Source organism: Oreochromis niloticus, linkage group LG14 (assembly GCF_001858045.2).
Source record: "Oreochromis niloticus isolate F11D_XX linkage group LG14, O_niloticus_UMD_NMBU, whole genome shotgun sequence".
In the NCBI taxonomy this organism is placed as follows: Eukaryota; Metazoa; Chordata; class Actinopteri; order Cichliformes; family Cichlidae; genus Oreochromis; species Oreochromis niloticus.
Window position 1 is genome coordinate 22,555,935 of NC_031979.2, and position 25,049 is coordinate 22,580,983.

Consider the following 25,049-nt stretch of genomic DNA (forward strand, 5'->3'; position numbering starts at 1 on the left):
AGGAATATTGAAAAAGAAACTTGCAACAAGTCTACATTTAAACTACATTTACATTGTGCAATTTAAGGTCATTTTATGTACTATTCTGCATAAAATGTGTCTAGGCTGTTTTAATCTTACCAGACTTTTGACCCTTTTGCATTAGTAGTAGCGAATACTGAGGCCGTTCGATGAGTTTTAGACAGATCGAAAAACACCCTCAGTTATTGTATAAAAGGAGCGGGGTGGGGCTCTGAGCTCTCTCAAAAAGCGTCAGTAAAGCAGTATTTTTTCCTAGAATCTCTCTTTTCCAATGCTGTCAGCTCTCTACATCCTAATGTGTGTTGCGTAGAATTTAATGTGGAAATGTGTTGTCCATCATTTTACCCATTAACAATCTTATTAAAATCCTTCCAAAGTTTTCCTAATATTTATTAATTTTTTTATTTGAAAGAAAACGTTGCTTTAAGTCTATCACTGTCATTAGAAAAGGAATTTTTTTTCCCAGAGACACAAATTAAAACTTTTGACCGGTCTAGTATAACTAAACACTCAGCCAACAAATGAGGCCCAGAGACAGAAAAACAAAAAAAGACAAGGAAAAACAATTCAATTATTACCTGATCCATCCAAGGCTTCCACGTAGACATACATCCATCACAGCAGACTTGTATGTGTGGATTATATACAGTGGGTGTTGCCTTGCTTTGACCTAAACAGAGAGGTGTGAGGGTTGGAAGGGTGGAGAGAGGATTCAGTTACATCTGGAAAGACATAACAGGAAAAAGTAGGATCTGAGAGAGGAGAGAGAGAGATCATGGAAAATGTTTGAGAAAATATGCACTCAAATTAGTTTGGGTGTTCCCTTGCAACTATAGTTTCACGTTATTTTCCCAAATATAAAACTGTCATGTTCCATGGGAGTGTCTGGGATTCTCCAGCCGGTGTTGGTGGGTTTCCGGGGTCTTTCACCATTAGTGACTCTCTGTGATTAATTATTCTCTGCCAGTGGCTCTCAGTCCGCTCTCAGCTGGTGCATATTCATGTTTACCTGACTCTTCTTCTGCTGTGTAAATAAAATCTTGTGAAACGTTAAGTCGGGTTGGAGTCTGCATTTGGGTCCATATCTTGCATGAACTTCTGGTTCATGACACAAAACCCTCTTTAATGCACACAGTTAACTAAAAATGAGCATATAGGATTTTACAAATGCAAATAGAAGACAAGATGGTATTTCTTTGGCTACGTTCACACTGCAGGCGAAAGCGCATCAAATCCGACTTTTTTGACCCTATGTGACCCATATCCGATCATGGTATGACAGTTTGAACAGCACAAATCCGATATTTTCAAATCCGACCTAGGTCACTTTCGTATGTGGAACTGAATCCGATACATATCTGTTGTTTTAGAAAGCGACTGCTGTTTGACTGGTCATGTCGCATTAAATCCGTCTTTTACGTCACTGACACAAGACAATTATCAGCGCCGGAGAAGACAAACGAGAAAGCATGGCGGCGGAAACTGGAGACGGGCGAGTCAATGGACAGAAACTGAGGTTTTGGACTTGATTAGCATATGGGGAGACAATTTTATTCAAGCTAAACGACTCCATGTCAGAATATACCTCTGCACGAAGGTAGCAACAAACAAGGCCATTGTGAAAGCACGGGCTCTCTTTTTTGTCAGTGTCCTTCTTTCTCTAATTAATTTGTCAAAATTCTGTTGGTTACGACTGTGCGGAAATTGATAGACTGCTGCAACAACACCTACTAGCTCTGTAGCCGCCAGTTTTACTTCCGTAAACAGAGCATGTTGTGTGTGACGTCTTCTTTTGCGCACGCGGAACGTTTTTAGGGCCGTGAATCGTTCGCACTAGAGCGCGTTTGCTGTCACATTTTATTTGTAGTGTGAACAACCAGACAAAAAAAAAAATTGGATTTGCTCAAAAAATCGGAATTGAGCATTAAGGCCTGCAGTGTGAACATAGCCTTTGTTTCATCATTTGATAAACTGCCAAGGCATTATTCTCAGTTTTAGAAAGAGTTAGTTTAGTATTTTATAGTATATAAAATTATATCACTAGGGGCATGTTTTTATGTCTTTACACTTTATTACTTGAAGAGTTTTCCACAGTGAGCTAACATCACAAGAACAATTGGCACAATGTGCTCTGTAGGGGAAATTTATGCTGAAAGCAACTCTTTGTTTTTACACCGGTAGAGCAAAATAAACTGCTCACTAAGTTCTAACTGCTTTGTTGGAGTTTGGGCTGTGATGCAGTTCTACTTTTTCTTCCAAAAGCTAAAAAGTTAGAACCACAGGGTTATGTAATGTTCATGTAATAGTAACCGACACGACAGCTGCAAAACCAAAACAAACAGACAGTGATACCTGAGGTGCAGAACCAGTGAGGCTTTTGGTTTCTTTCACAGCAGTGGTGCTCTTTTGGATTGTAGCATGTTGACCCACAGAGATGTGTGTTTGGTTCAGTGCTGCGGATATACAAAAACAGGTCAAAATAAACAAAAACACAAAAACAGTCAACATCGCATAAATACTATGCTGTGTTTTCAAAGCCTCTCACAGGTATACACAAGGTGTCATGTGGCATTTATGCCATTGTCACTGTCCCAGTGTTTTTAAGTTTTATTCGTTGAATTATGGTCTGTTCTGTTCCTGTGCCTCACCTCGCCTCGTCTCATGTTTCCATGTCTAAGTGTCGAATCTGCGTCTTCGTGTCTCTCTTGTATTTCCTGTTTTACTTTGACAGTCTGTGTCTTGTGTCAGTGTCTTCAGTTTTGCTCTCCTCCCCATCTCATCATGTCTGATTAATCCCAGCTGTGTTCTCACCTGTTCCCCATCCTCTCGTTTTCCTGCTTGTGTATATTTAGGGTGTATTTACCTCTGTTCCTCGTCAGATTGTCTGTTCATCATTCTGTTCTTCATCCCGTGTTTCTTCCTCTATGTTTCCATGCTTCAGGTTCCTAATTCTCGGTTGTCAAGTTTTGCTTTGTTCTTCATGTTCTTTAGTTTAGCTGTTTCCAGTTTAGCTTTTGTTAGTGTTCTCAATTCCCCCTTGCTTTTTGTTTATAGTGTTGTTGTGCAGCCCAAATAAAGGATTGCATTTGTTATCCTCCACCTATCTCTCAGTTGTCTGCGTTTGGGTCCACTCCTCATTCTCTCCGCATGATTTGCGCCATGATGCAGCATGTTTATTCTTCATGTATGGAAGCTTATAAAGGCTGTTCTAAGAATAACTTTTAAACTTGCAGGAAATTGCAAAGATGATTAGGTTTTAGGTTAAAAAACAAGTAGTTTCAGTGCCTACAAGTGCTTAAATTCCTAACCACTGAAAATTGCCTAATAAGCAGATTAAAGCCATTTTTAATATTAAAGCATGAATTCATAAATGTCATAAATATGAAATATCATTGTTTACAAAATAAAGCTGTGATATGCTGGTGACCTGTTGGTTGATGTCTGAGATGCGCTCCATCGACCCCGCAACCCCAGATACACTACCAGTCAAAAGTTTGGACACACCTTGTCATTTAAGGTTTTTTCTTTATTTTCATGACTAGTTACATTGTAGATTCTCACTGAAGGTATCCAACTTTGAATCAACACATATGGAATTATATAGTAAACAAAAAACTGTGAAATAACTCAAAACATGTTTTATATTTTAGATTCTTCAAAATAGCCACCCTTTACTTTGATTACTGCTTTGCACACTCATTGCAATATTTCAATGAGCTTCATGAAGTAGTCACCTGAAATGGTTTTCCAACAGTCTTGACAGTTCCCAAAGATGCTAAGCACTTGTTTGCCCTTTTTCCTTCACTCTGAGGTTTATCTCATCCCAAACCATCTCGACTGGGTTTAGGTCAGGTGATTGTGGAGGCCTGGCCATCTGTTGCAGCACTCCGTCACTCTCCTTGGTCAAATAGCTCTTACACAGCATGGAGGTGTGTTTGGAGTCATTGTCCTGTTAAAAATTAAATGATGGTCCAACTAAACGCAAACCAGATGGGAAGGGATGTCGCTGCAGGATGCTGTGGTAGCTATGCTGGCTCAGTGTGCCTTCAATTATGAATAAATCCTCGACAGTGTCACCAGCAAAGCACCCCCACACAATCACACCTCCTCCTCCATGCTTCACGGTGGAGCCTTTGACCTGTTCTGCACCGTGCAAAGACATGGCGAGTGGAACCAAAGATCTCAAATTTAGACTCATCAAACAAAGCACAGATTTCCACTGGTCTAATGTCTATTCCTTGTTTTGCTTTTCCCAAACAAATGTCTTCTGCTTGTTGCTTTTCCTTAGTAGTGGTTTCTTAGCAGCTATTTGACAATAAAGGCCTGATTCACACAGTCTCCTCTGAACAGTTGATGTAGAGATGTGTCTGCTACTGGAACAGTGTGGCATTTATCTGGGGTGCTGAGGTGCTGTTAACTTATAATGTCTTAGTCTGGTGACTTGGATGAATTTATCCTCAGCAGCAGAGGTGACTCTTGGTCTTCCTTTCCTGGGGTGGTCTTCATATAATTTAATTTCGTTGTAGCGCTTGATGGTTTTTTGACTGCACTTGGGAACACAGTCAAAGTTTTAGCAATTGTCCAGACTGACTGGCCTTTAGTCCTTAAAGTAATGATGGACTGTCTTCTCTTTACTTAGCTGATTGGTTCTTGCCATAACATGAATTCTAACAGTTTTTAAAATAGGGCTGTCAGCTGTGTACCTGATTTCTGCACAACATAACTAATGATCCCCACCCGATTAAGAAGGCAAGATACTCCACAAATGAACCCTGACAAGGCACACCTGTGAAGTGAAAACCATTTCAGGTGACTACATCATGAAGCTCATTGAGAGAAGACCAAGGATTTGTAGTGTTGTCAACAAAGCAATAGGTGGCGATGGATGGTTAAGAAAATGTTTGTATGTACTATTTGTACGTGTGTATGTATGGATAAGTGGGCAATAATAGAATTGTCTTACGGTGCGTTCACACCGAACGCGATAGACGCGAGCGAAAACGCCCCAAACGCCCCTAATTTGACGCGTGCACATTCGCACCTCAACGCGTGTCCAAGAAAAATCCATCGCGCGTCAAAATTGCATATTTTGACGCGCGTGAACCGGAAATGTGGGAGGAAGTTTTATTATGCTGTGCTTTTTCTCCGTCTGCGCGCCACTTTCGTGCACCTTTTTCCCTCGCGGTGCAGGTGTGTATGTCCGAATGAGGGTCATAGTTATGAGTGTTTTTGTGCTGTTTTTACTATTGGACGTGATGGTTATCAAAACCAAACATGATAAGTTTGGCAAGCGCAGGAGACACGACACGGAGGAGATTTGTCAATCAGGCTGCAGAATGCAATGCGCATTGTTGAAAGCTGTACGGTGCAATAACAAAAATCAGCGAAATGTGACGGATGAACAGCGGGACCACTGTATACTGTTTTATTACTAAACAAAATATATTCCTATATGACAACACGCATAAATTAACTGCCTACATTAATTCACTGTAAACCTTGTCCTTCTGACTGACACTCCCCTGCTTCCTCTCCGGGCTGTCCCTGGTCCTCGGGGGGGAAGTTCTCCACGGTCCGCACCATATTGCCGCTAGTCTCCCGCGGGGTGAGGAAGGGGTCCAGAAACCCCATGACCGCGAAGAACTTCCATCTCTTCCCCGATCCTGCTGCAGACCCACTCCTCTTCTCCTTCTCTGTCCTCTTCTCCTTATTATATGTGTCCCTGAGGCTCTTCCACTTTCTCCTGCAGATGTCCTCTGAATAAACACATTATCTTGTTAGCGGAAAGGTATTTGTACATCAGTGGGAAAATAGCGGGACAGTACGCGTCAGTACCTAGGTCAGAGCCACGTCACCAGCCTCCTGATTGGTTGTCGCGGCGCGAATTGACGCCGGAGTTCAGATTTTCCAACTCGAGCGGTAGAGGCGAAACACGCGTATGCACAAAATGCAACACAAAAACTCACGCGCGTGGTTTTTTTCGCGAGTCAAACGCACCAGACGCGCTACACTGACGCGCGTTTCATGAGTTTTGGCGTTTTCGCGACGCAAATCTGCTTCCGAATTTTCGCCGGACGCGCAATCGCGTGTCATCGCGCTCTTTCCATTGACTTTACATGTAAACCTGACGCTCTGGCCGCCTCTATCGCGTTCGGTGTGAACGCACCGTTAGTCTAAGGCAAAGCCACAGTTAACTTACCAGTTGGGTTGGAACACAGGTGCCTGGAAAATTAAGATAAGAGCATGTTTTTGGTTAACAGCCTTTTTTTTGTGAATATCTTTTAGGTTTTGTTGTGTTTCTTTGCTTTTTTTGCCCTTGAGTGGCGCTTGTCTGTTATTTTCAGTTTAATCATTAATAACTTCCTTTCTTGGAAAACATAACACTTACCTCTTGTTGCATACCTGTGAACACGAAGCACAAAGAATTTTCATTAAAACAATAATTTATTAACAATATTTATTGCATTTAATCTGATTATAAGAATGTAATGCGGTAAGGGTTGTGGTGTAGGAGTTGATTTCATTATAAATATGATGGAACTGTTCCCAACACTAAAATAAAACTGTATTCAGTTTTCATGATTTAAATATAAAATATAAAACTAAGCATACTTTTAAATCGAGTTTTAAGATGTGCATTAAGCTGCCTTTGGCAAGTTATGCCATTCAAATATACACGACTCACAGCAAGATGAATTCCTCGGTTGTATCTCAGCACCATCATCCTTCCAGCAGCAACATTCAGTCTTGCTGTTGAACTGGCCCTGATGACAGCACATGTGATCTGGAGAGTTCCTTGTCAGGATCTTCTTATCACTAATCGGACCACAACACAGCTCCTTTTCCACATCATACGCCCCTGTGGAAAAGATACAGATATCAAAAACTGAAACACTTACACTTTAATCATAGCTATGCTAATATGGAGCTTTTTTAAAGAGGTCTGTATGTTCCTCATTTGGTGTAATCTTTCTAATCATCTATGTTCAGTGAAATACTTTTCTTCTTTTCAGCTTCACTTACTTTTGTCACAGCATCTGTGATTCGGTGAACGTTTGTCAATAACAGTTGACTGACAGCATAGTTGTGTGTTTTTGTCATAGGTCTCATTTCCACATAAATGAGCTGTAGAGGCAAAGACAGTCAACACACAGTCATTAGTCATAGTGATTAACATTAACTTCCTTTAAATACTTTCTGACAACTATGATACTTCCACACAGATTTTTTTAAAGTATATGCAACATTAAAGACATGGCATATCTATTGCAGAGAGTTTTTGAGGGATAAGGGTTTTTTTTTTCATTTCTAGTCCATCAAATGTCTTTCTTGTCTTCATCTAACGTGTAAATTATGATGCAAACTGCAAGAACTTTCAGATTCAGATTTTATTAAATCTATTCTGCACAGTGTGACATGCTGTATTGACCTGAAGTGGAGTCCCTGAGACAGCAGGATGAAATCTTTGGTTGTACCTCCAGCCTCTTCTCCTCATTTGAACAACAGCACTGAGTCTCGGTGTCATACTGGCTGTGACCACAGCACTGATGGTGACTGGAATTCCTCATCAGAATCATCTTAATATCAGGCGAACCACAACACAACTGCTTGACCTTATCAAAAACATCTGTGAAAAGAAAATATGTTTTGTTTTTTGCTTTCTTAACTTACCTTAACCATAACTGTGCTGTCAAGCTGCTGCAATGTTGGCAAACCTTTAAGTGTGTGTGTGTGTTTTTCTAATCATATTTTACTGTACATTCAGTTTTTATGTCTTGTTGAACTTTCAAATTAAAGTTCATTTAGAAATTCATAATAACTTCCCCAACAAGTGCCTTGATGCATCTCATTATGGCTGTTTCATGAAACAATCACTGATTTGATTCAATCTATTTAGTATGTCCCTCAGTAATACTTCCACCATTATACTAGCTTTATACTTGCTAGGGGTTGGTCAGTGGCCATGTTGGCTAATGTTTGGTATATATCAGGGGTCGGCAACCCGCGGCTCCGGAGCCGCATGCGGCTCTTTAGTCCTTATTTTGCGGCTCCGGGTGGTTTGGGAAAATAAATTAGAAGTATTTCGCTGAAGTGCATTTTATTTGTGTTTAGTTCTTTTTTTTAACTTGTAGTTCTAAATTGGAAGATTATTGTGATTTTGAAATATAAAAATAAAATTATATCTTATTATTTTTTTCATCGCTCAAAATAAGCGTCACACTCGCGGAAGCTGGTGTACCCGCCGAAATGCTGTGCATTTATCGAGACTTTCAACCCCAGGTAGGCCAATTATGGATCTTCGGATCCACATTATGTCGGCAGCTGTTCTCCACCATGAACTATGTTAAAAACAAACACCGCTCACGCCTCACAGATGACAGCTTACAGTCCTGCGTAAAGATGAAAGCCCCGATTTGCAGACGCTGTGTGCCGAGGTTTGGGACCAGAAGTCTCATTGTAAACATATCACGGCAGACCCGACGATGTTTGCATGAGCATGCTTTTCAGCATCTCTTTATTGACCACTTTTCACACACGGTTGCTGTACGCTTAAAGCCGGCTGTAGCTTTTCAGCTCACAGCCCGACAACCAGTGTTGGGTAGGTTACTTTAAATTAGTAACTTAGTTACATTACTAGTTACTTCTCTAAAAAAGTAACTCAGTTACTTCAAGTTACTCGTTACTTTCAAAGTAACTAGTTACTAGGGAAAGTAACTTTGGTTTTACTCAGAATTCTCTTGTTAATGTGTTGCTTCCGTAACTGGATACCCAGCAAGATTGCCAGTCTTCTAGCTTGCTTACTTGCCACAAGTGCACTGTGCCACCTACCAACAGAAAGGAGAAAATAATGTGCACATTTCCACAAGAGAAATCCCACGCCTGGACCGTCGATGACCGCCGCCATGATTCTAGCCTGCTTTTTACATCCAACACAAAAACTGCAGTCGTGGTCCTTTTGATTGTACTCAGAACTTGGAAATTCTGCCTTCTGAATAGGAAGATGTAGGTAACACCAGACTGCAGATGAGCTGCATACAGAGCTGGACTGGGACAAAAAAAATCGTCCCGGGCATTTTGACTAGCCCACCATTATAGGAAAAATCATAAAGCCTTTGAATGAAAATAAACACTGTTGTGACAGTGATGAAACACTGTTCTGATGGTATATATGTATCAATCTATCAACTGTTTGTTGTAAGACTCAGATAATTATTTTTTTAAAAGCGAGACATTTTAAATGAGAATAATAAAGAAAAGTATTTCCTTGTGCCCCCCTTTCCCTGTTAATGCCCTACCTGGCCCCCTGGCAACACTTTGCTAGATCCGCCCCTGCACAGTTACCAGCTGTCAGCTACGTAGAAAAGGATCCTGGTGTTATTTGTTTCTCAGAAACAGCTCATAACTTCCCTTCAACTCATTCATGTCACCTAAAAGGTAAACCTGTTTCTACATCACCTGTTCAGCTCTGATGATTCAGTAAGGACATCTCCTGGTTTCATCTGCATGTTTCCCTCTCACCAGATAACCAAACCGATATCATGACCAGCAGCTTTACAGCTGTGGCTCCAGCAAACATCAGCTGATACTAGAAATTAATATTAAATAAATTCTAACAACAGCTGATCAAGCTTAAACGTGCTGCTGTTGTTTAACGCGACATCCGCTGGTTTCCTCTTTCTGGCGCAAAGTGGGCGATAAACAAACGAGAGAAAAGCCGATCAGCTGATCACTGATCAGTTTCGTGATTGAAGTAGAAACGGGAGAGGAGAGAATGAGAGAAGAAGAGGCAGCTGTGCAGCTTCAGCTTTGTGTCTTTTTCATTGTAGCTGAAGTCCGGGACAAACTGTGTTCCTTTTCACCTCAGTACGAAATGCGTAATATTTTCTCTGAATACGAGACGATTCCGTTTTTTACAGGACGGTTGGCAACTCTAATAATTAACCTATGAACAAAATAAAGTTCAACATCAGTAACATAGCACCCACCCATCTGTATAGAAACTCCGTCATGCTAGCTAGCACGCAGTACGAAAATGTCAGCATACTGAAAATAAACTCCACCTAAACTTGGTTTATATCTGACTCAGATAGACTGCAGGTCATAACTTCTTACCTGAAGTTCAGTTCACCTGACACGCGGACCGGCGGCCGCTTCGGGTCTCTCCTCTTGCCTCCCTTTTCCTTCATCCACCTGCTGGCTTCCACCACTTGCTAATGTTATTGAATCTGTGGAAGCTCCGCGATATCCACCATACGAAGTAACGAGTAACGAGCCTATCTAAATCCCAGTAACGAGTAACGCGTTCCTGGTTTTGGCATAATAACTAGTTACCGTGCTCGTTACCACAATAATAACGTAGTTACTGTAACGCGTTACTTAATAACGCGTTAGTCCCAACACTGCCGACAACACAACAGCAGAGAGAGAACAGGCTTTAAGGCGGCGAGGCGTGATTGCGGGTGCCGCTCAGGTGCGTCCGACTCCCATGCAGCAGCACTGCAGACCACGCCCCGCCACACACATTAACAAGGTAAAATAGATATTTAGGCAGAATTTTGCAAATATCTATTTTTTTTTTTTTTTTTTTTTTTAACGGCATAGTGCTTTTTTCCAATTACTTTTTAAAAGTCAGGTCAAGGCTCCAAAAGCCTTGACCTGAAAAGGGTGGCGGCTCACAACAGTTTTTGTTTGCTACATGGATCATTTTAGTTCAGCTGGGTGTCTTTCCTTTTGTTATATTTCTTTAAGAGGTCAAAATGTGTTATTTACATAAATAAAATGTAATTTTCTCTGTAGCACTCTGTAGCATGGATTACATAAGCAACACACCTTAGTTGCTCTGTGGATTCTTTTAAAAAGCAGTTAAAAACCTTTCTGTTCAAACAAGCCTTTTGTTGATCTACGTATTTTATATTCTTTACATTATTTACATTTGATCTTTTACATTGTGTATAATGTCTATTGATTGTATTGTTTATTTTAATATTTGTGTACAGCGCTTTGTGACTGCCTGTCTGTGAAAAGCCTTTAATAAATAAACTTTACTTACTTACTTTAGATGTTCGCACAAAGCACAAAGGTTAAAAACAATATATACAGTGTTATCTTCATTTTAGATTTCAAAAAGTATTTGCGGCTCCCAAACTTCGATCCCTATACAACCGTTGCAAGAGTTTGGTTCGCATTGCCGGCAATAAGTCGGACTCGTTCCCGGTGGGTGATGGGCTCTGCCAGGGCTGCCCTTTGTTACCGGTTCTGTTCATAATTTTTATGGACAGGATTTCTAGGCGCAGCCAAGTGGCGGAGGGCTTTCACTTCGGTGGCCTCAGAATCTCATCTCTGCTTTTTGCGGATGATGTGGTTCTGTTGGCTTCATCAGGTGAAGGCCTCCAGCTCGCACTGGAACGGTTCGCAGCCGAGTGTGAAGCAGCGGGAATGAGGATCAGCACCTCCAAATCTGAGGCCATGGTTCTCAGCCGGAAAAGGGTGGAGTGCCAACTCCGGGTCGGGGATGAGTTCCTGCCCCAAGTGGAGGAGTTCAAGTATCTCGGGGTCTTGTTCGCGAGTGATGGGAGAAGGGAGCCGGAGATCGACAGACGGATTGGTGCTGCGGCTGCAGTGATGCGGACGCTGCACCGGTCCGTCGTGGTGAAGAGGGAGCTGAGTGTAAAAGCAAAGCTCTCAATTTACCGGTCGATCTACATCCCTACCCTCACCTATGGCCAGAAGCTGTGGGTAGTGACCGAAAGAACGAGATCGCGGATACAAGCGGCAGAAATGAGCTTCCTCCGAAGGGTGGCTGGCCTCTCCCTTAGAGATAGGGTGAGAGGTTTGGCCATCCGGGAGGGGCTCAGAGTAGAGCCGCTGCTCCTCCACATCGAAAGGAGCCAGTTGAGGTGGTTCGGGCATCTGACAAGGATGCCTCCTGGGCGCCTCCTGGGTGAGGTGTTCCAGGCATGTCCCACCGGGAGGAGGCCCTGGGGCAGACCCAGGACACGCTGGAGAGATTATATCTCTCGGCTGGCCTGGGAACGCCTTGGTGTTCCCCCGGATAAGCTGGAGGAGGTGGCTTGGGAGAGGGAGGTCTGGGCTTCTCTGCTTAGGCTGCTGCCCCCGCGACCCGGCCTCGGATAAAGCGGATGAAGATGGATGGATGGATGGATGGATTTGTGGCTCCCAGTGTTTTCTTTTGCGTGGAAACCGGGTCCAAGTGGCTCTTTGGGTGTTAAAGGTTGCAGACCCCTGGTATATATGGTGCAGTCTAGTTCACAAAATCCATAAAGAGAACATCCTTTGATTTTGACTTTAACCCCTGGTTATCTTGATGTAAAAATTAATGGTCATGACAATTTGTATAATAATTATCATGAACAACCCTTATGACTCATTGTTAGTCAGTGGTGCTAGTGCCTGTCATTATGCAAATGTACTATTTATAAGGTTGGGGAAACCAGCAGTCAGCTGAGACCGAAGAAATCACTTGGATGAGTGACGAAACATTTCTCCCAATGAAAATGTTGGGATTTCCTCACCCGAATGACTGAGCATGCATCAAGCCATCACTTAATCATTTTCTCTGCCTTCAGTCATTTCTCTTGATTTCCAAAGTCTACCATCTGATGGTGGCTAGTTATATTCTCTCTTGACACCACCTTGCAGTTTCCTATCTCTTTCAGTTTGCACCTAAACTGAATCTCACGATTTAATACTCAAACAATTACAAATTCTTAGACACTCAAGAGAAAACGTAACTCTGTATTTTCATTGTATACTTTATAATTGATTTAATGCTTTCCATCAGTGTATCTACTCACCTTTACCACAACACTCAGCCATTGGTGAAGGTTTTGCTATGATGGCTGACTGGCAACATATTTCATTCACTGGGTTGTAAGCCTTCAGTTCACAGCAGCTCGATACCTTTTCACTAAGACCCTGTGTAACACTGGCTGTAAAAACAGGATGCAGACATCAGTACCTTAATGTAACTGCTGAAAGAGTATGATTATAAGTGCATTAAATCACGATTCGAAAGTTCACAACTTCAAAGAAACTCAAAGTTCAATCTAAAAACTGTTTTGTTTTCTTTTGTTTCTTTTACTTGAGCATCATCGAGACAGCCACAGTGCATCTGGAAAATATTCACACCTATGAAACAAGATTGTATCAAGACACAGATATGGGGAAGAGTGCAGAAAATTTTTTTCAGCATTGAAGGTCCCAATGAGCACAAAAATGGAAGAAGTTTGGAATCACCAGGACTCTTCTTAAAGTTGTGTGGAGTGAGGAGAGCCTTCTAGAAGGACAACCATTTCTGCAGCACTCCACTGATCGGGCCTGTCTTGTAGAGGCACATGACAGCCTGCCTGGAGTAGCTGTCACCTGAAGGACTCTCAGACCAGGAGAAACAATTCTCTGGTCTGATGAAACAAAGATTTGCCTCTTTGGCCTGAATGCCAAACATCATATCTGGAGGAAACCAGGCACCACCAATTACCTGGTTAACACCATCCCTACAGTAAAGCATGGTGGTGGCAGTATCACGGTGTGTAGATGTTTTTCGGCAGCAGGGACTGGAGAAGGGGCAATGGTTAATTTTCCAACAGGACAACAATCCTAAGCACACAGCCAAGACAGCAAAGGAGTCGCTTTGGGACCAGTATGTGAATGTCTTTAATTGGGAAAGTCGGAAACCAGATTTAAATCTAATTGTACATATCTGAAAATGATTGTGTACATATGGTCCCTGTTCAACCCAATGGAGCTTAAGAGTTTCTGCCAAGAATAATATGACAAATTGTCTAAAAATCATATACAAAAAGACTCAACAAGGAGCTTCAAAGTATTGAGTGAAGGCTGTGAATACTTGTACATATAAGTGTTATCATTTATTTTTAATGAATTTGCAAGAATTTCAGGCAAACTCTTTTTCTACTTTGTCACTTTGGGGTGTTAGCTGTAGAATGTTGGGGTGAAAATGAATTTAATCCATTAATAAATATTGCAATGTAATAAATTGTGGAACAAGTGAAGCGCTATGAATATTTTTCTTCGGCCCTGAAAATCTTAGAAATATGGTATCTAACCAGATTCTTACTTTGGATGGCATTACCTTGGCCTCCAGTAACACTTTTGACCAAAACATGTCCTTCAATGCACATAATAAACAAATATGTAGGACTTAGTGATGGGATTTCCGGGTCTTTTTAGAGAACCAGCTCTTTCAGTTCGGCTCACTAGAAAGAGCCGGCTCTTTCGGCTCCTAACCGGCTCTTTAGGTTGTTTTGTTGCTTTAATTAATTTATTATTAACAATAATATAAAATTATGCACAAAAGGAATTACTAATGTAAAAAAAAAAAGTGGTTTTATTTATATATGTTTATATATAAATATATGTGGTGGCTCCTAGAGACAAAGCACATACAAACTCCAAAAAGCATGTACAAATTCCAAAGCACGTACAAACTCCAAAACACATTCCTAGAGTTAACTGAACTTCCAAAACAGAGCTATCTAGATCACTTAAATTACACAATTGAAAGCATATGTGTATGTTTTGTGTATTTATACACAAGCACTCATATATATTCAAACAATTAAAAAAAAATGTTCATTTACCTGTTACTACTACACACCAAATCTGGTCGTTGGTACTTGCTGGCTTGTGTAGCCACTAGGTAACAAAAGCTCAACACTGCACCTAGCATTCTGGAGCACTTCTGTTGTGTTTTGTACGTGTTTTGGAGTTTCTACGTGTTTTGGAGTTTGTACATGCTTCAGGGTTTGTACGTGTTTTGGAGTTTGTACGTGCTTTGTCTCTAGGGGCCACCGTAAATATACTTTTATTTATTCACTCCACATAAAATGTAATAAATAAATCATATAATACAAAAACCAACTAGTCACAGTTCAACGTTTAACTATTTAAATTTTCAGCTTTTTCCTTTTAAACAAATTTAAAATGAAACAACACAAAACACTGCAAACCACAACACAATTAAATATAAATTAAAATATGAAAACAAAAAGAACATGCATATTCTCTGTCATATGGGCCTGCATGAATAAACTTTCTGAATCCTTTATCATCCGCAACTGACAATAGTTGTGGATGATTACTATACCTTTCTAATGTGACGTTGTTGTCCCTGGCTCTCTTTCTCTCTCTTTCCCTCCGGCTCTGTTCCTGTGCTACTGCGAGTGTAACTACAGCCCCTCTTCCCAGCGCAAAGCACAAGGCTCGCATGCGGAGTGAAGCGGAAAAAAGTGCGAGAGAGAGGGGGTGAGAGAAAGAAAAAAAAAACCCACAGCTCGCGATAAGGAGCCAGCTCGCGTCGTTCACGTCAAAGATCCGGCTCTAAGAGCCTTTTCGTTCGCGACCGACACATCACTAGTATGACTGCTTTCTTCCATTTGCGCAACATCTCTAAAATTAGAAATATCCTGTCTCAGAGTGATGCTGAAAAACTAGTTCATGCATTTATTACTTCCAGGCTGGACTACTGTAATTCATTATTATTATATAAAACCTCCCTGAAAAGCCTTCAGTTAATCCAAAATGCTGCAGCAAGAGTACTGACAGGGACTACAAAGAGAGAGCATATTTCTCCTGTTTTGGCTTCCCTTCATTGGCTTCCTGTTAAATCCAGAATTGAATTCAAAATCCTGCTCCTCACATACAAGGTCTTAAATAATCAGGCCCCATCTTATCTTAAATATCACCCTATTAGAGCACTTTGCTCTCGCACTGCAGGCTTACTTGTTGTTCCTAGAGTATTTAAAAGTAGAATGGGAGGGAGAGCCTTCAGTTTTCAGGCCCCTCTTCTGTGGAACCAGCTTCCAGTTTGGATTCGGGACACAGACACTATCTCTACTTTCAAGATTAGGCTTAAAACTTTCCTTTTTGCTAAAGCATATAGTTAGGGCTGGATCAAGTGACCCTGAATCATCCCTTAGTTATGCTGCAATAGACGTAGGCTGCCGGGGATTCCCATGATGCATTGAGTTTTTCCTTTCCAGTCACCTTTCTCACTCACTATGTGTTAATAGACCTCTCTGCATCGAATCATATCTGTTATTAATCTCTGTCTCTCTTCCACAGCATGTCTTTATCCTGTTTTCCTTCTCTCACCCCAACCGGTTGCAGCAGATTGCGGCCCCTCCTTGAGCCTGGTTCTGCCGGAGGTTTCTTCCTGTTAAAAGGGAGGTTTTCCTTCCCACTGTCGCCAAAGTGCTTGCTCATAGGGGGTTATTTGATTGTTGGGTTTTTCTCTGTATCTATTATTGTACAATCTACTGTGCAATATAAAGCACCATGAGGCATGCAACTGTTGTTGTGATTTGGCGCTATATAAATAAAATTGAATTGAATTGAACTGATGCACTGTACTTCTGTTTCCTCACATCTCCCTGTACTTTATGATGGTTGCAACAAAATAGTGTAAGCTTTCCCTCTTAACCATCACATCCGCACTGTAGGTGTGTAGCACTTTTTTGTTTGCTAAAAAAGAAAAACCTTAATCTGCTTAATAAGCATAATGCAAGGTTGAGTGATACACAAATATTCTCAGAAGTGAGAAAAAGACCTTTAAGAATAGATCTGAATAGATGGAAACATATAACCTATTTTAATACCAGCTGATGAACATTTATTGACAGACTTTTTAAAATTACAATTCTATACATATATTTTTTTAACATTTCAGTTTTCTATCTTATAAATTCATTACCTGTGACAGTGTATCTGTGGTGCTGTTTACAACAAGTGGCTGTTCCAGGACTGTAAGGCTCATTTCCACAACAAGACAGGCCTGCACCAGGGTAAAGTCTGTTTCCGCAGCATGTAGCCTCTTTGATGTCATACCATGTTCCATTACAGTCTTTTCTGAAAAGCATAGATAACCAAAGCCTGGACATTATCGCTGGCAGTCAGATATAAAAGTATATCTTCCTCTGCAGGGAAGACATGTGGTTTCGTTACTGTTATTGTATTTTTATTAGTTTGTGGAAGATTGGCATTACAATCTCATGCCTTTTGTTTGAACCTAAAAGAGACTGCTGGTCAAACTGACAAGTGGTGTCAGAAGTGTGGGCTCTAATGGGTGAAGTGAGTATGATGATCAGAAGTGGAAAGAAAAATTACGTTAATGAAGTGGATGGTCAAGGTACTACGGCCGATCAGCTGGTGAAAGCAGACGTTAACCCTGAACTGACAGATCTGGTCAAATCGTTAATGCACACTTAAGCAGCAAGAGACCAGAGAATGGACAAATGTTTAGTCATTACTCAGCCATTAAAAAACAAAGGTGGACAAGCATGCAACACCAATTTCAACAAATCCAACTCATTCCTTTTGCTTGAACTTTTGCTTGACAGCCTCATTTGTTAATTCTTTTCTTGTATGGAAACTCAGTGACACTCACTGAACAGGACTTAACTTGCAATAATGGTCAAGTGGTAAAAATAAGCATCACACATTTTCACAGTAAGGCAGAGGTGACTCACCGATGACAGTTATTATTGGAGGCTGCAGGCTCTGTGGACAAGCAAACATTCAAAGCTGTGAGTCATTCATATTAACAAACTAAAACCCGTTAACCTGTTTTTCTGAATAAATAGATTCAAAATTTCATAATTCAAAGGTTATGGCATGTCATTGACTAACGTGATACAATTTGATAAATTTTACAAAAGTATCTGTTCAATAGCAACAATCGACTGCCTTTTTCCACTGTACATTAGTTGCGACATAACCACAGAATACTGCACAGAGAGACAGAGAGAGAGGAAAGGGAACAGATGGAAACAGTAACCTAGTTCTTCTGCTGTTTTCTTTTCACATAAAGCCCATTTTAAAATTGTTGACGTGAAAAAGCCTAAAGTGGATAAACATTATTTTCTCTCTCTCTCTCTCTACACACACACACGCACACACACACACACACGCACACACGCACACACACGCACAGACAGACAGATAGATAGATAGGTAGATGGAAAATAATATAAAAAATGAATAACAAATAAATACATGCATCCTCTGCGTCCACACACACACACACACACACACACACACACACACACACACACATACACATAGTTCAGGAAACACAATATCAACACAGTATGAGCTGTATGGAACAAGTGGTCCCTAATTTTGAGGAAAAAACCTTACTTACCACAGACAGTGGTGATGCCAAAAATCAGCAAAACTGAAAGATGGGAGACGGAAGCATTATTAAAGTAATACTAATGTTTAATTAAAAATATTCAATTTTAGCAAAGGAATGAAGTAGCCTACCAAAGCCTGGAGCCCAGAGGGAGAACATCTGTAAATATTTTAAGAAATTCCGACCACAAATTGTCTCTAAAAGTGAGATGCAAAAGAAGCAAACCGCTCGGTCTAAACTCTTTTAAAACCACACCTCCCTCATGATAAATGTGGAATTAGTCAACACAGAATCAAGGTGGCTTACGCACACACACACACACACACACAATGTGTTTGCTTAAAAATGTACAGCCATCATAATCCTTCATTCATAACACAGGTTCAGTAATATCAAAGCGGGGTAATTAACTTACCTCTGATTTTAAAGGATATATGATGAAGACAAGTTTTAAAATTGTCCATTATGTTCATCTGGGTAGAAAGCGATCTAAATTATAAAATACAAACGTTTTGGAATGACCAACAAACTCATCTGCACACTGAGCTTTCAAATGACTACTCGCTAATACACCTGTCGTGTAGCATATGTGTACAAGAAGACACAAAACAATTAGCACTTACTCCAGCCCCTGCGTGACCCTGACAAGGATAAGCGGAAGAGGATTGATGGATGGATCAATTGCACAAGCCAATATCCTTAAATTCCCTATCAAGCATACTGATTGTTTAAAGGTGACACAAGTCAATTCAAATATTTTAGAGAAAGACGCAAAAAGAGACCAAGAAGGGGGATTTTCACATGGGTACACTAAGGAACTCACTCCCCCAACCATAAATTGTTTGATGTGTGTTTGTGGTTTTTTTTTTTTTTATACTCTGTGCTCCATGGTTGGTTGGGTGGCTGGATTGTTGGTTGGTAGTTTTAGGTCAGGGGTGGGCAACTCTAGACCTCGAGGGCTGGTGTCCTGCAGGTTTTAGATGTGTCCTTGATCCAATACAGCTGATTTAAATGGCTAAATGACCTCCTCCACATCTCTTGAGGTTCTCCGGAGGCCTGGTCATGAATTAATCATTTGATTCAGGTGTGTTAACCCAGGGTGATATCTAAAACTAGCAGGACACCGGCCCTCAAGGCCTGGAGTTGCCCACCCCTGTTTTAGGTGGACTAACCTCATGCGGAGCTCATTATGAGTTCCAGCTTTTGGCCCACACACCTGCAAGCAGTTACTCACCTGTGGCTCATTATCCTGCAACTTCTGGCCACTATTTAAGGCAGTGGCTCATTACTTTTTGTTGCTGGATCGTTGTACAACTTACATTAGTGTAGCCCTGGGCCAGACTGTCTCTCTTGTTTCTTTGTGATTTCCTGGTTTTGATCTCATTTTTGTTTATAGTGTTTAGATTCCTCGGACCCATTCTTGTTTCCCACGCCTGGATTCCTGAGCATGAGTGTTTGGCAGAGTGATTTGACTTGATGTGTGTTTACCGTTTGTGGTAGTGATGGCCAAATGAAGCTTTCTGAAGCACTGAAGCTTGTATTGAAAAACGGTTCATTACTCGAAGCTTTTCAACACAATCCTCTCCGGTGACATCTGGTGGCGAAAATTATGAAGAGCAGCTTGAATCTGCAAAATGAAACAGACTGCTTAATTATCACTGCTCACTCCACAGAGTGGAGTTCTCTCTGATATTGGGCCTCCGTTGCGTTGCTTTGAACATGTAATTGTTATTTTTTTCCTCGATTGGGGGGCTGAAAAATTTGTAACGCTTATTTGCTTAATACATTTTGATCAATAAACTTTCCTTATGAAACATGCACCATGGTGTGGCCTTTCTTTGCTTATGACTCCTTGATGTTGGTAAATACAATAAGTGAGCAATATATATAATGTACATATGATAATGTACAGCACACTATGGAGTATGCCCCTGCTGTGAAGTCCTGCCTCCATCTACTTGTGCATTTAATCACTGGACAGCTGGACAGGTATGTTCATACAAACTATTAGATTATGCCAATTGTCCTATCCATATTTTTGACCTAGGGGTAGGATTGATTGTGAACTGGAAAGGGAAAATGCTTAGGGGGCTGAGTACGGCTGGGTATCGTCACTGATTTGTAGAATCATTTTGATTCGATACAGGATCCGATTCAATTTGATTGGAATCTGGAAGGTTTTGCCTCAGACATATTACAATTCTGATCATTTATCAGTATATATCCATATTTTTGTATCTATTAAAAGAAAGCTGACACTAGTGAGACTTAATTAGAGATGTAAACAGAGAGTTATGAAACCTGCAGCTTCAGAAGCCAGCGGGGAAAAAAAAAAAGGTAAACACAGCGCGAACCCGCCTACACATCAAAATTTGATTCTGACGCGTCGGGTCCGCGCTCTGTGTTTACGTTTGTATGTTTTAGCTGTTTGGTGTTTGACGAAATTTTGTGAGGTTTAACCTGAGATGCTGGCATTTCACGCAAAATAACATTTAATTTACAAATCGCCTCAGGATTTTAATGAATCAATATCACTTTATTCAATTTAGAATGGATTGTAATCAGAAAAGCGATGATCAAAACCCACCCCTAACCATGAACTTGCAAAGTAAAAACATGATCTATGTAAGGTAGCCTTTTTGTTATTTTCATTTAAAAAGAGGATTAGTTTTACTGTGCGCTGGCCGAGTCTGTTTCTTTTCTTAGAAATAATTTCTCCTGCCCAAGAGAAAATCCTCTCTCATGGAACAGAAGCGGCTGTGGAGTGCAGGAACTACACTGCAAGTTGGTAGATATGCCAACTTATGGGTCCTGCAGACTATCACCTAAAAACAATAAACAAAATGATTTTCTAAAATGTGTAGCAATGTAATTTACGTATAGTGTCAAATACATTTTTTTATTCTTTATTAGCTTTAATTCACATGGAAGTATTTCTAAAGTCATATGCAGTAATGATATTTACATTATGAAAAGATGATTTTGGACATTTCAAGTTTTTCACTTCTGCAGATAAAATAAATTGAGCAAAATCAACTCAAAATCCCGTGAATGATTCACTTCCTTATATCCATTTGAATCAGGTACCGAAGCAGTTACGTGCGTGATGAAGCTTCGGACGTCACTGGTCACGTGACTTTTGCCAAACGAAGCAAGCCTCGACACAGTGCTTCTGAACCAGTGTGTTGTTTTTTTCGACACACGCTCCGGAGCGTCAGCTTCACGCGGGCCATCACTAGTTTGTGGAGCATGGAGCCTCTTTTAAAATATCTATATGTTTATTTAGCTTTTTTTTGTTGTTGTTTAAACTGCTCATCAGTTCACATCACAGTAATGAGGACAAACACACTCTGTGACCATTTAAACTATGAGGGATGATTAGGGTAAGAAAGAGGAAGCAAAAAAGTAAGACTGGGATGAAGTGATTTTTTTCTAACTTATGGTTTCGATCTGTTATGAATATTGTTAGAGAAATAATCACCTCAGTTCTCAGGTCAGCAGTCAAACCACAATCCCTTTTGAAGATTGCTCAGTCATTATCTCAGCCTCCCCCACAGGCTGAGATATGGGGGAGGCTGCCTGCTACACCAAAATTTAGTGGGTCATTAGCAATAGAACTTGAATGCATGGTGAGGTGGCAGTTCAGCCATTTGATTCATGTTACAGCAGCTCAAGAGTGAATGAACATGGTGCAATAAAAATAGTTTTTGAAGTACTTTTTTAAACTTCACTTTTACTTAAATTTACTTGAGTAGGGTTAGGGGTTGCCACCTCAGTATGTAGTCAAGTTCTATAGAGCTAATTGCTAATGGCCTACTAAATTTTATTCAGATGTGTTGCAGCAGGGACACATGGAAAAGTTTCAGGACTCCAGCCCTCGAGGACTGGAGTTTGACACCCCTGCTCTAGGGGAAAAACAATCCCCCAGGGATGAAGATATCATCCTCTTTAATACCAGCTGGCCTTTGGGGAAGGCTGTGTATAGCTCTTGCATGTAGCCTAGAATAAAATATAATAGCCCCTTTATTGTCGTTCAGAACACACACCAGTCAGACAAAATGTCAGTGCATTTACTTGCCATTAGACTGTATAATATAAATGAATAAAACTAAAAGTATTAAATATATTTTTTTAAAAAAAGAAAAAAAAAGAATGTAGGTTATATACATGTGAGAAAAATCTAAGAAAATTGGGAAAATGTATAAATAAAACTTAACAGTAAGTAAGGAAAAACTGTACAGGAACACAAGAAGTGGAATCCTTCACTGCTCACATTAACGCTGTGGATAAAAACATCAAGTTCACCAGGGAAGACACAAAGAATAACTGTTTGCCATTCCTGGACTGTGCCGTGCACATTGAAGGGAATGGAAACCTCAACATTGAAGTTTATCGGAAGCCCACACACACACGGACCAGTACCTCCTCTTTGACTCCCACCACCATCTGGAACACAAACCTGGAGTAATTAGGACCCTACACCACAGGGCAGAGAATGTTCCCTCTAAGCCTGAAGGGAAAAAGAGTGAATACACACATGTAAAGAAAGCTCTTGCGGTTATCCTAATTGGGCTTTCATCAAGTCAGCAAAGATGCACAGAAAAGAAGATCAGACACAAGCTAGGGAGGATAAGAAAGACAAACGCAACAACATTGTTATCCCCTATGTAGCCGGTGTATCAGAAAAACTCAAGAGAATCTTCTCCAAGCACGACATCCCAGTATACTTCAGACCCAGCAACACACTCAGACAAAAACTGGTTCATCCCAAAGGCAAAACTCGTAAACACAAACTTAACAATGTAGTGTATGCCGTACAGTGCAGCGAGGAATGCCCAGACCTCTACAATGGAGAGAACAAAAAGCCACTTCATAAACCCACAGCACAACATAGAAGAGCCACCTCCACGGGACAAGACTCGGCTGTCCAGCTGCATCTAAAGGACAAAGGTCACTCTTTCAAGGATGCCAATGTTCACATTTTGAACAGAAAAGACAGAGTGTTTGAAAGAGGAATAAAAGAAACCATTTATGTCCACTGTGAGCGACCATCTTTGAACAGAGGCAGTGGTTTACGACACCAACTGTCTGCCATCTATAATCCAGTTTTGAGTTCCCTCCCCAGATGCCTTAACGCCCACTCACATCCTGGGCCATCTGACCTCAGGAAATCACATGATAGGGTGGGGTTAGGTTTCACAATGAGCTCACCCGAAACCCTGGCTGATCGTGACCCACACCCGTTTTCACACCTTGGCTCATGTGATTAGGTAGAGGATCATCAGGGGTTCCTTTTGTCCCTCTTTGGGGGGAAACTCCCACTGGGTTTAAATCTGGGACTCTCCACCATTGACCCTTAGAACTGAAAAAGCTTCTCGGATGAGAGGTGAAACGTCTTCAAGCAACCTAAAGAAGTCCAGACGCTTTTCTTTCCAAGCTCCTTAGACTACGATGGCCTGGATGACTGAGAACCTTCACAGACATAGGTAGAGGATCATTAGGGGGTGTGTTGTCCCTCTTAGGCGGATACTCCCACAGTGCTTAAATCTGGGGCTCTCCACCATTTGACCCTAGAACTGCAGAAGCTTCTCAGATGAGAGGTGAAACGCTTTCCTTTCCAAGCTCCTTAGACTACGATGACCTGGATGACTGAGAACCTTCACAGACATATGTACAGGATCTTAGGAAATAGAGAGAGGTCGAGTGGGAAGCACTTGGCTGAGTGGGTGAATTCTGTTTGTCTGGTGTCTTACCTTTATGCAGAGATGGAGTTGTTCAGGAAATGCAGTTTTATTGCACTAAAATAAACTTTTGGAACCAAGACAACAAAGTTAAAACAGAATTCATGCCACAGAATCTATTTCTAGGGGGAGAACAGTGCGTGGTGTCAGTGGGCGGAGTCACAGATGATGGAAACAATGCTTTGCTGAGATGTTGTTTGTGCACGACATCCTAGATGGATGGAGAAGTCCTGATGATGTTCACTGCAGTCCTTACCACTACAGTTGTTTCTTGTCTTAGACCAGGGGTGGCAAACTCCAGGCCTCAAGAGCCGGTGTCCTGCAGGTTTAAATATCACCTTGGATCAACACACCTGATTTGTTCATTACCAGGCCTCTGGAGAACTTCAAGAAATGTTGAGGAGGTAATTTAGCCATTTAAATCAGCTGTGATGGATCAAGGATACATCTAAGACCTGCAGGACACTGGCTCTCGAGGCCTGGAGTTGGCCACCCCTGTCTTAGACCGTGCAACTGCCATACCAGGTGGAGATACAGCTGGTCAGCATACTCCATTGTGCCTCCGTAGCAGTCGTACATGGGAGCTATAGAGATAATGTAGTTCTTAGCAGCCTCTCAAAGCAATTCATCTTTAGGGGAGTCAGTGCAACAGTCATTAAAACATGTGATGGTGGATTTTTTGGGGGCACTGTAATGATAGGGTGGCAGACTTGAAACATGATGAAACAACAGTCTGCTTCAGAAAGGTGGTAAAGTTGTCCATAAGGACATGTGCCAGTGGGTCAGCAAACTCCCTGAGTATGTGTCCTGGACTTGTCTGGGCTTGCTGCCTTCTATACATTCACTTTCTTCAGCCTGGCACTGTTGCTGCTGCTGTGACCTCAGAGGAGGGTTCCAACATGGCTGGATGCACCACTAAGAGAGGCAGAAACTGTCTGGGATGCACTGGCAAACACTGGGCCTTCACCTGTCACTTAAATTAATAGCAACATGAACCAGGTTTTGCAAAGGACAAAGCATCAGGATTTGCAAATGAGCTTAGGCTACAAATGCTTGGGTCTGGGAAATTATTTACTTAATGTTACACCTTTGGATTCACTCCTCTGGTTGCCAAC

The 25,049-nt window shown here is 41.2% G+C and overlaps 1 protein-coding gene across 1 annotated transcript in view; it reads right to left on the reverse strand.

The window, feature by feature from the left end:
- Window positions 1-18,713, reverse strand: part of LOC109200093 (galaxin) — a 33,541-nt gene extending 14,828 nt beyond the window's left edge. Inside the window, exons 1-13 of the mRNA XM_025898514.1 lie at window positions 18,703-18,713; window positions 18,325-18,330; window positions 18,203-18,235; window positions 17,529-17,559; window positions 16,754-16,908; window positions 12,837-12,971; window positions 7,451-7,648; window positions 7,045-7,146; window positions 6,707-6,880; window positions 6,410-6,423; window positions 6,221-6,243; window positions 2,374-2,474; window positions 600-691 (exon numbers count right to left, since the gene is read on the reverse strand). Coding sequence (XP_025754299.1) covers window positions 600-691; window positions 2,374-2,474; window positions 6,221-6,243; window positions 6,410-6,423; window positions 6,707-6,880; window positions 7,045-7,146; window positions 7,451-7,648; window positions 12,837-12,858 — 726 coding nt within the window. The 5' untranslated portion in view covers window positions 12,859-12,971; window positions 16,754-16,908; window positions 17,529-17,559; ... (1 more) ...; window positions 18,325-18,330; window positions 18,703-18,713. The remainder of the gene's footprint in view (window positions 1-599; window positions 692-2,373; window positions 2,475-6,220; window positions 6,244-6,409; window positions 6,424-6,706; window positions 6,881-7,044; window positions 7,147-7,450; window positions 7,649-12,836; window positions 12,972-16,753; window positions 16,909-17,528; window positions 17,560-18,202; window positions 18,236-18,324; window positions 18,331-18,702) is intronic.
- Between the last annotated feature and the right edge of the window lie 6,336 nt (window positions 18,714-25,049).